Source organism: Leguminivora glycinivorella, chromosome 3 (assembly GCF_023078275.1).
Source record: "Leguminivora glycinivorella isolate SPB_JAAS2020 chromosome 3, LegGlyc_1.1, whole genome shotgun sequence".
Classification (NCBI taxonomy): Eukaryota; Metazoa; Arthropoda; class Insecta; order Lepidoptera; family Tortricidae; genus Leguminivora; species Leguminivora glycinivorella.
Genome location: NC_062973.1, coordinates 8,835,333 through 8,848,680, shown reverse-complemented (window position 1 = coordinate 8,848,680; position 13,348 = coordinate 8,835,333). Strand labels below are relative to the sequence as shown.

At 36.5% G+C, this 13,348-nt stretch overlaps 1 protein-coding gene across 1 annotated transcript in view; it reads right to left on the bottom strand.

The window, feature by feature from the left end:
* The window catches only part of LOC125224803 (corticotropin-releasing factor-binding protein), a 64,248-nt gene extending 53,776 nt beyond the window's left edge, over nucleotides 1-10,472 (bottom strand). Inside the window, exon 1 of the mRNA XM_048128263.1 lies at nucleotides 10,140-10,472. Coding sequence (XP_047984220.1) covers nucleotides 10,140-10,208 — 69 coding nt within the window. The 5' untranslated portion in view covers nucleotides 10,209-10,472. The remainder of the gene's footprint in view (nucleotides 1-10,139) is intronic.
* Between the last annotated feature and the right edge of the window lie 2,876 nt (nucleotides 10,473-13,348).

Here is a 13,348-nt window from a genome sequence, read left to right as displayed (position 1 = left end):
CCGGTAATCCTTCAGAAGACAGTTCTGCTTATTCCACACTTGCCACAGTTTCCTTTATTAATTAATTGAGGGAGTAACAAACAACAAACATACATACTAATAAAATAAAATAACGTTACAGTAAAGCTGTACTATGTATTGTGATACAAAACTACAATTAACAAGAAAGAAAATAGGTAGTTGTGTTATACAATCAACTATCATAACTATTTAAACTTTCTAGTTATTAAGCGAGACAGTATGTCAATCAGGGATTTCAAATTTAAATATTAATTTCATTGGAAACTTTATTTTCTAATTGGATTTATTAATCTAGCTGTTCACGGCTGCAATAACTCTGCATAACTGCACAACTATATTGTGTGTATTAGTTTCCATCGGCGATTTTACCCCGGGTATATAGGCCTAGATAATGTGCACCACCCACGAGTCAGCCCCTGTTTTCCGTACCACAATTCCCCTATAGTTTAGAGCTCTAAATATTGTATTAGATTTCTCTTTCAATCGAGGTATGTTAATTAAAGTGTAGGATATAGTCGTTGCTCGCCTGAAAGGGATTTATTGCGCCTTGATTATTTATTTTCATCATTATAACTATTATAACAGCGAGTAATTAATGATGACACGTACTAAGCATTGTAAAAAGTGATTTGTGTAGGTATAGGCTGTGGTATAGGTCATAGAGCTATGACTGAAGGGTTAATACGGCGTATATTTTATTATTTTAGTGTATGCATGATGCTCATATGGTGTAGCAACATTATATTGTATGTCTTGTCAGAGCAATAGTATTAGCAATTTTAAGGAAAATAAGATTTACATTTTTGTTTACTGTTCAATCATTGGTTCATTGGTTCAATCCTTAGACGAAAGTGTTCTTATATTCTTTCTGTATAATGTGCGTTAAGTAGGTAGGTACCTACATAAGTTATATAACAACACTATTAAATCTGATTAACAAGTCTCGAGATAATGTAAATCTCATTAACATTAACACTTTTAAAGCGGAGTAATGTTACTATCTTTAATTTGTGAGAGACCAAGGAGCGGAGCGGCCGAAGAATAAACAGATTGAATACAGCGAGGAGAGAAGCAATCGAAGAACGTTGGAGTTGCGAGCGAAGAGCGAAGTGACCGATGAACGTAGCGACAGAAGCGTGAATCCACCGAAGCGTAAACCGATTGAAAAAACACAGTGGACAATGCACTGTGAGACCGGAATTCTCAATGTAGTTTGAACGAAAGAAGAGCTCCTGAGACAATTTGTGGAGAAAATATAGTCATTTTAAGGTTGACTTGATATGCATATAGCTAGAACGCTATAAATACAATGTTCTCTATAAAATGTATCTATAAAAGTGGAGCCATCGATACAGTTTTGAAGCAAAGATCACACTATTAATGTTTATTTTATTTATTTCCTAATAAAGTGGAGCCCACAAAGTTTCAACAGTCAGAGAGCGGAGATCTTGACTTCATTCGTGGAGAATTACATAGTAAGTTTAATTTAAAATGATAACATTTTGTTTTAATTTCTTGTGTTTTATATATATAATTATGGTTAGTATTTAAATTTATCATTATTTTTTAACTAAGTTGTTTAAGATTATTTTAATTCCTTATTTATTGTATTATTATTTTTGTATTTTTGACATGTTTTGTTTATGCCATTAAAGGTTTTGAATTGAGTTGAATGGATAGCCTATCACTGTTAAAATGTGCCACAAACAGCTACTACGCCTTAAGCGGAGCCTTCGATACAACTTGTGAACAAAGATAGCAACGTTACTGTTAAAGTAGGGCACATATAGCTACAACGCATTTAGCGGAGCCCTCGACACAATTCATGAAGAAAAATAGCCACGACACTGTTAAAGTGGGGCACATATAGCTACAACGCATTTAGCGGAGCCCTCGACACAATTTGTGGAGAAAAATAGCCACGACACTGTTAAAGTGGGGCACATATAGCTACAACGCATTTAGCGGAGCCCTCGACACAATTCATGAAGAAAAATAGCCACGACACTGTTAAAGTGGGGCACATATAGCTACAACGCATTTAGCGGAGCCCTCGACACAATTTGTGGAGAAAAATAGCCACGACACTGTTAAAGTGGGGCACATATAGCTACAACGCATTTAGCGGAGCACTCGACACAATTTGTGGAGAAAAAATAGCCACGCCACTATTAAAGTGGGGCACATATGGCTACAACGCATTTAGCGGAGCCCTCGACACAATTCGTGGAGAAAAAATAGTCACGCTACTAATAAAGAAGGGCATTTTACTGTAGGTTCAGATATAATTTTGCATGCCATTTTTGGCTAAACATGTATTGCTACTCAAAAATAGTAATGTACCAACTAATGTATACCATGTTTATCGCAATAAAGTAATTCATTCAATTCATTCACAAATGGCTACAACGCATTTAGCGGAGCCCGCGACACTATTTGTGGAGAAAAATAGCCACGCCACTATTAAAATTTGGTACATATAGTTACAACGCATTTAGCGGAGCTCTCTCGACAACATTGTAATCTCAATTTTCATCACTCATCAGGGTTTTATTTCTTTTCTACCCGATACTCAACCAATCATCCTTGACGCTATTATACTGGAGTACTATTTCAAGACATGCTTACAATATTTATTATTGACACAAGTAAATCTTTATTTACAATAAGCTCTTATAATTATAATCTCTAATGTCTTAACAATGTCAAACAATATCTAATGTTCTAATGTCTTTATTTTTATTTCTTTATGATTTAATTGCTGGACATAGACACATGTCATCCAAATAGTAGGTAATTACTTACAAAAAGAGACTTGCTCACATAGGGTACTTGTCTTCACACAAAACTGATAGAAAAAATTTGGATGTGATCATGATGCCGAGCTAGAAACCCGTAATGTTCGCATAAATCCTTTCGTCGGCATCGAAGTACGGCCCGTACTATATACAACAGCAAGCAACAGGCAACACTGTCAACACATTTGTGATCCCTTTTACCACGGCATAAAGTCTAACGATAGTCAGTTAAAGGTGTTGCTGTTTGTGCCATGGATTCGGTATTAGTTAAGGCGCCTTAGGTAAGATCGTGCAAGCGCGTCCTGTTTTAATGCATCAGTTACTGGCAATGTGCAGTCGGTCATTATATTTATTAATACATTATTGAATGAATCAACAGAAAAAATATAGTTTAATTATTGGTTCCAGTAATTGTAAATATTGCTACAACTATTGCTCGTTTGACTTATAAATATTGTTGAATGTTGTTACAATTTAGATAACGATGCGTTTTTCTTTTAAACTTTTTATAAAAGGCGCTTTATCACCAACCAGAAAAAATATGTTTATAGATCAGACATGTTGTTAACGTATAATATACTGTTCTATACGCCTACGATATATACGAGTAAAATCATATTCGTAAATATTGAAGTCAGAGATCACATCGATTGTCAGTAGGTAGTTTAATAGTTACATATTACTGTAAGTAATCTGTGATTTACGTATTACTTAAACACATATACTAGTACTTTCCTACTGCAACTTAAGTATTCATACCGAAAGCCTTTTGTTTGAAAAAGAAGGTAGTCGTAGAAAATCCTATCGTATGACCAAATATGACCGCAAATAAGTTTAGTATTTCGTTAACTTCTTAGTTCTAATTATCAATAGGCAAGTGAGGCAAGCTACTTAAATGATAGTACAATTGTGTGTTAATGTGTAAAATCACATTAGCTCGTAGCTACGATCGAATGAAAAACGAAACTATTATACACTCGCCGATAACTAGACTAAACTCGCCGGTACTATACGGCGGTCGGCAGTTGTTCAAATATGGTTTGAATTCTATAATCACCATTTAGCGCACTATAGGTACATAAGTAGGTATTAAATCACTTACCGAACTTCATAAATTCACAACATTTACACTTTTAGAGGAACACTTATTTTGACGAAATTACGTGTGACTCGGACGACACAAAAACATGTAATGATGATGGGTTTACGCCGCAGGGCGCTGGGCTATGTTGAAGGTAGTAGGTATGCATGGCGAGAACTTGTTTTTTAAATTTTATATCTCTGAAATGTGTGACTTTGGACGGTACGATTCCGTGTGCTGCATAGTAAATAATATTTGTTGTCTCGGATTTGGATAGGAAGTATAATTATCATCAATATAATCTGGTCCAGGCAGGCAATTATGGTCGCGCGATAAATGATAAAACATCTGGCCGTCCCTATAATCGCACTTACTAATAGTGCGACAGGGACGGCCTGATATTTTATCGTCTATCGCGCGACCATGCTACCCGTGCTGTACTAGCTTTTGCCCGCGGCTTCGCTTGCGTTAGAAAGAGACAAAAGTAGCATATGTCACTCTCCATCCCTTCAACTATCTCCACTTAAAAAACATGTCAATCCGTCGCTCCGTTTGGCCGTGAAAGACGGACAAACAAACAAACACACATTATCTTTGGTGAAACAACGAATTCTTCCACTTCAGATTATAGAGTAACCAGCTTTTCCCATTTATAATAAACTAGCTTTTGACCGCGGCTACGCTCACGTAAGAAAGAGACAAAAAGTAGCCTATGTCACTCTCCATCCCTTCAACTAAATCTCCTTAAATAATCACGTCAATTCGTCGCTCCGGTTTTGCCGTGAAAGACGGACAAACAAACAGACACACACCCTTTCCCATTTGTAATATTAGTATGGATTTGACATTATTATTTATATTTAATTAATTATATTATGTATAGCCCAATTTCGTCGGGAACAGCGTGTTATGTAATGGCGTCGTTGGTGTACAGTCGTCTGTCACGCCGTGAAGGTGCGTTCGATTCCCAGGATTCTATTAACTTTTTGTATTTTTTTGGATATAAATTTCGTATTTTTTATTGACCGAGCAAGAATGGAGAGCCGAAGGTATCAATTTTATCTTAGAGAACCTATTGATATTTTTATTGTCATTTTGATTTTCTATTTATTAAGTTGAGATATAAAACACAACTTTTAATACCCTCGCTAAATATAATATTTTATCGAAATTACTCCTTAGATAAAAAAAGTCCACTTGAGTTTTTAAAGCATTACGTTACTCAGTTAACTATTGCATTTTCATTTACTAATTTAAGATTTCAAAAGCGATTTGAATACCCTTGCTCCATCGAAAATAAACAATTAGAAAAAAAAATTATTCAAATCGTAGTTTAGAAACTAATTTTTATCTATACTTTTTGGAATTTTTAAAAATATCAGATTAGGATAATTATGTTAGAAATTCTGAGTTCGACGAACCTATAATAAAAATTATTACCATGTAAGAGAATAGGTTTTTAATCTTTTTTGTGGAAAACGCTCAGTAACTACTGTACGAGTACATATACATTTATGTATAATAATAAAACAAAAAATAGTGTCTCATAGTGTTGTGTTCCTGCCGGTGAGTAAGGCTGCCAGAGCTCAACGAGGTTGTGGGGTGCTGACGACGGGAGGACTTACGGAACTAATTTGTTCCGTCTATTGTCCTTTGAGTCGTCGGCAACCCAAACCCTCCTTTGAACTTGTACACTCCTTTTTGCTGTGCACACGCAGCAAAGGGGAGTGTACAAGTTTCTAATGGGGCGGCAACGCGCATGCGACACTCTTTGAGTTGCAGGCGTCCATAGGTTACGGTGACCGCTTTCCATTAGGCGGACCGTATGCTTATTTGCCACCGACGTAGTATTAAAATTAATTAGGGTAATTGAGCGACATTACACTCTTCAATTATATGAGTATATATTACAGTGTTTGTCTGTATTTAGAAGGCTTTTGTAATTACCTAATTGTAGGTACATTGACTTTTTTTGACATAAGGTTCATACCTAATATCAACAGGTATTTATGATAATAAATACTTACAAAAAAATAGATAACATCATAATTATTTTGTAACATAGAAATTAGCATCCAAACTATACTTTTACGCCTAGTAATTAGTGGTGGCAAAATATTGTATATTTCCGTAAAACAATATCAGTCATAATTGATTTGATGACTTCATATGTGAATAACTTTTGTGGTTTGTAAAATATACATATATTATTTAGTTGTTTCTTAGATCGTAAATTTTAAACTATATGGCAAACGAAAAAAATACTTCAGTAAATCAATCCAAATTAATTAAATTTGACACTTTCTTTAGTTATCTTGGAATAAAGCCCTCAAATGAATGACAAACTGTTACCTAAATATCGTCACTACTTTTAAAAAAACTTGTATCTTCGTCTGACAATGAAAAAAAAAATTGTAGTAAGTATGTATGTAATGCATATAGACTTACTGCGTTTTAACTTTGAGGAACATGTATGTAATGCATATAGACTCACTGCGTTTTAACTTTAAGAGCGCTTTCAAAAAATCTGCTTGCTCGCATTTCGACGCCGGCGGCGCTGGCGTGCGCCTGTGTGCAGACGCACACTATAACCAGAAGCATAACGATTGTAGCCTGCGGTACAGACATAGCGTGCGATCCTCTTCGAACCAACCCTACGTGCGGCTAGAGCGAAAGGGATAGCATTCATGGTCGGTACCGCCACGCCGTCAGTAGCGTTGCGGACTAACCATTATTGATACTTGCGTAAAAACACCACCATATATATTACATATTTGCATACATGATTTTGTGCATAAATACTTGACCTTTTAGTTTAATTATTAAACTTATCACAGTTTTTTTTATTAAAACGTGTGTACTTGTAGCCTTGGAAGAAATAAATTAAAAAACTTTTATAATATAATAAATTGTGTATATAATATTGTCTTCTGTTACCGCGATAGTTACTCATGAAATAAATTCATGGAATCAGATTATATCGCGTATAATGAATATAATCCGTTTTCTTAGTTTTATTTCATTTTGTATATGATATGTTTTCTAGGTTCTTTTCGGTGAAGGAAAACATCGTGAGGAAACCGGACTTATTCCAATAAGGTCTAGTTTACCCTTTGGGTTGAAAGGTCAGATGGCAGTCGCTTTCGTAAAAACTAGTGCCTACGCCAAATCTTGGGATTAGTTGTCAAAGTGGACCGCAGGCTCCCATGAGCCGTGGCAAATGCCGGGATAACGCAAGGAAGATGATGATGTTTTCTAGGTACATATACACCGTGTTTTACTTAACACTAAAAACCTGAAAACTGTTTGTTTAGAATCGAGAGTAGAATCGATTGAGCTATATCTTGATGGGGGTAATATTTTTTGTTTTAATTTGTATTATTAGTTATTGTTTACGTGTCCATTCTACAAATTTGTAATACAACATTGTGCATATCATATTGTTAGAGGTTGTATACCTTTTTCAGTATTTAAGGGTATTAATACTGGCTGGTTACTTGGACGATTATTTTTTCCGCTACGAGATAGACGTTGTGCGTCAGTTTAATTTTAAAGTTTATCATAAGTCTTAACAAATTGAACTCGTACCTAATTACAACCTTGTCATTTTGAATTTTAGGTTTGAATTTGCTTACTGAGTCACCTCTCCAATTTGAAGTTTACTGTGACACAGGTTAAAGTGCTTCACATTGACATAGCTGTCTATTGGTAAACCTTATGTCGTTCAGTAACGTACACAATTAAACAGTTTGAAGGTTTATGATGGTAGCTAGCAATTATTTTATTGAGTGTAGAGTTAAAAGCCGAGTAGAGCTGCACAGAAAATTTAAAACTCAATTTAAAAAAATAATAATCATCAGATTAAAAAATGAACATTCTAGATACGTTTAAAAAAATAAAAATCAGTTGGGGTGTCTGAGCTTTTGAGTGATACCGGAAACACCGTGTATATAATGGAACTAAGATCGGTTTTCTTTAATTTTAAGTAGTTTTTTTTTAATATTTAAAATGTGTTTTTAGGGTTTCGTAGTCAACTAGGAACCCTTATAGTTTCGCCATGTCTGTCTGTCTGTCCCTCCGTCCGTTCGACCGTCCGCGGATAATCTCAGTGACCGTTAGAACTAGAGTAGAGAGCTGAAATTTGGTACCAATATGTATATCAGTCACGCCGACAAAGTGCAAAAATAAAAAGTGGAAAAAATGTTTTATTAGGGTACCCCCCCTACACGTAAAGTAGGGAGTGATTTTTTTTTTCATTTCAACCCTAACGTATGATTTATTGTTGGATAGGTATTTAAAAATGAATTACTGAAATCGTTTTTTTATAATATTAATATTTTCGGGAATAATCGCTCCTAAAGGAAAAAAAAGTGTCCCCCCCCCCCTCTAACTTTTTAACCATATATTTAAAAAATATTTTAAAATCACAAAAGTAGAAGTTTATAAACTTTCTAGGAAAACTGTTTTGAACTTAATAGGTTCTGTAGTTTTTGAAAAATAAAACTACGGAAGAGCCGAGCGGCTATTTACCAACGCGGCTTTAAAAACCGGCCGAGAGCGTGTCGGGCCACGCTCAGTGTAGGCACTGAGCGTGACCCGACACGCACTCGGCCGGTTTTTAAATATTATGTTGTTTTAATTGCATGGAGCACAGGAAGGTCCACATCTATGTATTAGTTTTTTGTAAGGAAATATAACTCTACGCTACGCCTACCTGCTTTAGTTGACTGTTGACACACTGAGACAGTGGATGCGCCAGAGTATAAAAGAGTGATTACCATCTCTTGTCAAAGATCTTGTTGAGACGAATCAAACGAGCCCAAACACAGAAGAGTTTCAAGACCTGGTTGTTGAATACTCTTGACTACCTTCCGGCTTCACCATCAGATCCTGGGTACCATCTCTTGTCAAAGATCTTGTTGAGACGAACCAAACGAGCCCAAACACGGAGTGGTTTCAAGACCTGGTTGATGAATTCTCTTGACTACCTTCCAGCTTCATCATCAGATCCTGGGTACCATCTCTTGTCAAAGATCTTGTTGAGACGAACCAAACGAGCCCAAACACGGAGTGGTTTCAAGACCTGGTTGTTGAATACTCTTGACTACCTTCCGGCTTCACCATCAGATCCTGGGTACCATCTCTTGTCAAAGATCTTGTTGAGACGAACCAAACGAGCCCAAACACGGAGTGGTTTCAAGACCTGGTTGATGAATTCTCTTGACTACCTTCCAGCTTCATCATCAGATCCTGGGTACCATCTCTTGTCAAAGATCTTGTTGAGACGAACCAAACGAGCCCAAACACGGAGTGGTTTCAAGACCTGGTTGATGAATTCTCTTGACTACCTTCCAGCTTCATCATCAGATCCTGGGTACCATCTCTTGTCAAAGATCTTGTTGAGACGAACCAAACGAGCCCAAACACGAAATGGTTTCAAGACCTGGTTGATGAGAACTCATGACTACCTTCCGGCTTCATCATCAGATCCTGGGTACCATCACCTCTTGTCAAAGATCTTGTTGAGGTGAATCAAACGAGCCCAAACACGAAATGGTTTCAAGACCTGGTTGATGAGAACTCATGACTACCATCTGACTTCATCATCAGATCCTGAGTACCATCTATTGTCAAAGATTTTGTTGAGACGAGTCAGTAACCTAAAATGATATTCAATAATAAATAATACTTACTAAAAATATTAGTCATGTTAATTAGTTAGTTACCAAAGTCGTCAACCCAAGGATCAAAGTTTTCGGTCGCAGTATACATGCAACAGTACAGCCAAACACGCACACAAGTGCGGTTTTGGACACGGCGGGTGCCGCACACAATGACAAAATAACTTCGCGATCGTCGAGCCGCGTGCGGAGCGGACTAACATACGTCCTGCCTCTACAAGCTCTGGCGCGGTACTGACATCGCAAGCGCGCGTAACCGGTAATAAGGAGGCATTTTTAAAAAATCGTCAAAAATATTAAATTGCAATTAATAAAAAACTTTTGCATAAAATTTGTTTGAGTAAGCGTTGCAGATTATTTTTATATTAAAACTATCCAAATTTTATAAATTAGACGGACTAAGTCAGCAAGGAACAGCGTGAGATACGAGATTTTTTAAAAGTAGTGACGATATTTAAAGTCCTATACAGATACATTGCAAAAAAAGTTGTAAGGGTCGGACTTAAATATCTTCATCCGGTATATTTTAAAAGTACTGTTAGCTTTTCTGACACTTACCGGCAAGAACAACCCGTTGATCGCGTCGCACATCAACACCACGGCACCGACGTACAGAAAAAATTTCATCGTTCCAAACTATAGTCCACAGTTCGCAGGAAAGTTGGGTAAGTCGAGCTACCGGCGGGGATAGCGACGTCGGACTTGTGAATGGGGCGCGAATGCTCCTACTCCCTTTATAGGACTAATAAATGGTTCTGCGCACCCTCCGCTGCGCTTGTTAACTCACTGTTGATTCTTACCACTTTTTTTTAATCAATCACTTCAACGCTTCAACACACGTGTTTTTTAATCGCCATGACGTAATTTCTTTTGATACTGTACAGACACAAGTTCGAGAGAGTAATGTTATCACTAGACAATGTACAGCCTACATGTTTGTAGCACGAGCGATGTTATCTGTATCTTTTATTTGCTTGGTAAATATTTTGAACGCACTTTAAAGGTGGACATTTGATATGAGTAAATGTCCGTGCTAAGAATAGACAGAAGTCGTAGTAAAAGGGGAGTTGAAGTTATTGGCATAAAATTGCATAATATTTTTAACAGTCTAGTAAATATAAATGCACCTTAATCGGGTACTCTAATACATCCATCATACTCGGTAATTAATTATGAGTTATGCACTATCATGATTTCAATAAGAGTTTTGAATGATTCACGGTTATTTTCATTTGACTTATATTGACCGGGATATAGACCGTTTTCCGTGATCATGATGCATGCAACTGCGTCGAAATATCGGGAGCTCGACAAAAATCAAAAAGGTAATCACGGTCTATATCCCGGTCAACATAAGTATCACGATTTCGTTTTCTTTCAACCATTAATTGTTAAGAGTGGCACTGAATCTTGGGCAGTTTCATGTGCTGTGTGTCCCTTTTGGAGTCGTGAGTTTATGTGTGTATGTATCCATATGTTTGCTAGTTATTTTACAAAAAAATATTAGTAGAAAAAAATAGAGATATTTCCCAGTTAATTTTGTGTATAGTATACGCAAGCAAGCAAACAACTATAAATCACTATAAGGCGTAGTAATTTAAAGTCGCAAAAACTAAATTCATGTTACATGTCACGTCTCGGGCCGAGAAGAGGAAATTGTGTCGTAGTGGGTTGATTAGTTCAGAAGCTGGGTGATAGGCCCATTTCCAGCTTGACTGGGCTTTAAATGAATCTTGCATTAGGTACATACACAAGATGGCATGCAAACAATACCATCATTCAATCAAAACAAGACAAAACAAGGTAAGTGAAAACTGTAAGAAGTGCCAACTTTTGTATGAATTAATGAATGAATGAATTAATGAATGAATGAATTAATGAACGAATGACTTTATTACAACTTGTCTTGCATTTAAAAAACAAGATAGGATGAAAACAATAAACTTACTATACGATACACTAGCTTTTTCCCGCGGCTTCCGCGTACTAAAATTAATCTTATTAAAACGTTGAACTTTGTACCCCCATTTCACCCCCCTAAGATTTGAATTTTGAAATATCATTTCTTATTGCTTTACACCTTATAAGGAACCTACGTGCCAAATTTGTAGTCTCTAGAACCAACGGTTTCGGCTGTGCGTTGATATGTCAGTCAGTTAGTCGGTTTCTTCTTATATTTAGATTTCATCAAAACAAGACAAAACAACGTAAGTGAAAACTGTAAGAAATATCAACCTTGGTCCTGGGCCAGATCGGTTATCTTATCAATAATTTTATTATTGATTAATATAGTTAACAACTACAAAAGAAAACTAATTTATGTTTTTTATACAACTTTGTGTTGGACATAATATTAAGCTCACTGCCATTTACCAGCGTTATACTGTAAAAACTGACGTAATTTTAATGAAATTAGTTTCACAATATTCAAACTGGATATAATTATATATACAATGCCACCTGTATTTAATTTTCGTCTCCATAGTCACAAAATTACTAAATCTAGTAGGTAATAAGCTTATTAACAATAATTTGAATTTCAATAGGCGTCGAATTAAGCAGTCACAAGGTGTCATCACAATATTACGTTACAAGTCTATTTATGTTGCTAAAGCTGTATTTAAATTTATGAACGACTACACTAACGGAGATACCCTATGAGCGATTCGGATTAAATATAGATCCTATCTGTCAGTGATGTTATCTAAATTTCTACAGCCAAAACGTTACTTCAGAGAGAGATCAGATCCATATATTCAAATTTCAAAACATTAGTAATAGGTATACACAGTCGTTTACATAGGTTCGTGAATACATACAGAGTGTAACAAAAATGGTGGTGATCCGTTTAAGGGCGTACTCAGTATCGTATTCTTATCAGGAAAAAGTAGAAGAAAATTTTTTTTTCGCTAAAAAAATTTTCACTTTTGTATGAGCCGGGCCGCGCGAATCGGTCGAATCTCCATACAAAGATAAAAAAATTTTTTGCGAAAAAAATACTGAAGACGAAGATACTGAATACGCCCTTAAACGGATCACCACCATTTTTGTTACACCCTGTGCAATCATGAACTTGTTATAGCAACCACAATACGCCTGTTAAGTCAAAGGTTAAAGCTAAGTTCAGATGAACGTGCGGCGTCGCGCGGTTTGAGATCGTAAACAAACAAATGAGTATCATGACCGCGCGTGGCCAGGGTACGTAGCCGAATGACTCAAACGCTCACAATACGAAACGCTCGTCGATATCTATCTCTATCGCTCTTGCGTACTGGCGCGACAGAGTCAGACTGCCTTTCGTTTTCATTTCGAGTCGCACAGCACCAGGTGGCCACTAACCACGCCATGCACAGTACGCTAGATCTTGAACCGCGCATCAGTGCCAAGCCTGGGAAGGTGAAGGTAGCCAAATTTAATGCACAAACGCTTACGATAACAAGGTTATTATTGCTAGCCATTGCTCTTATCTATTGGAGCGAAAGAGCCAGACTGCGTTTAGATCGGCGTCTGGCGTCAACGATTGTTGCTTCAGCTAGGCTGGCAGAACAGATGAAACGCGCCAAAGCGCGCGTCGCCGCGCATTCATCTGAACTTAGCCTTACGATCTCGGCAGTAAAAATATGTCTGAAACGGTCGTCAAGGCTGTAATTATGGTGTAGTCTTCCCCCTACATTATTAACATTATTAAAGAATAACGAGACTTTTGCTTAGACACTAGACATTTGAAGTATGAATTTGCCATGAAAAATAAATTAAATCTCAATATT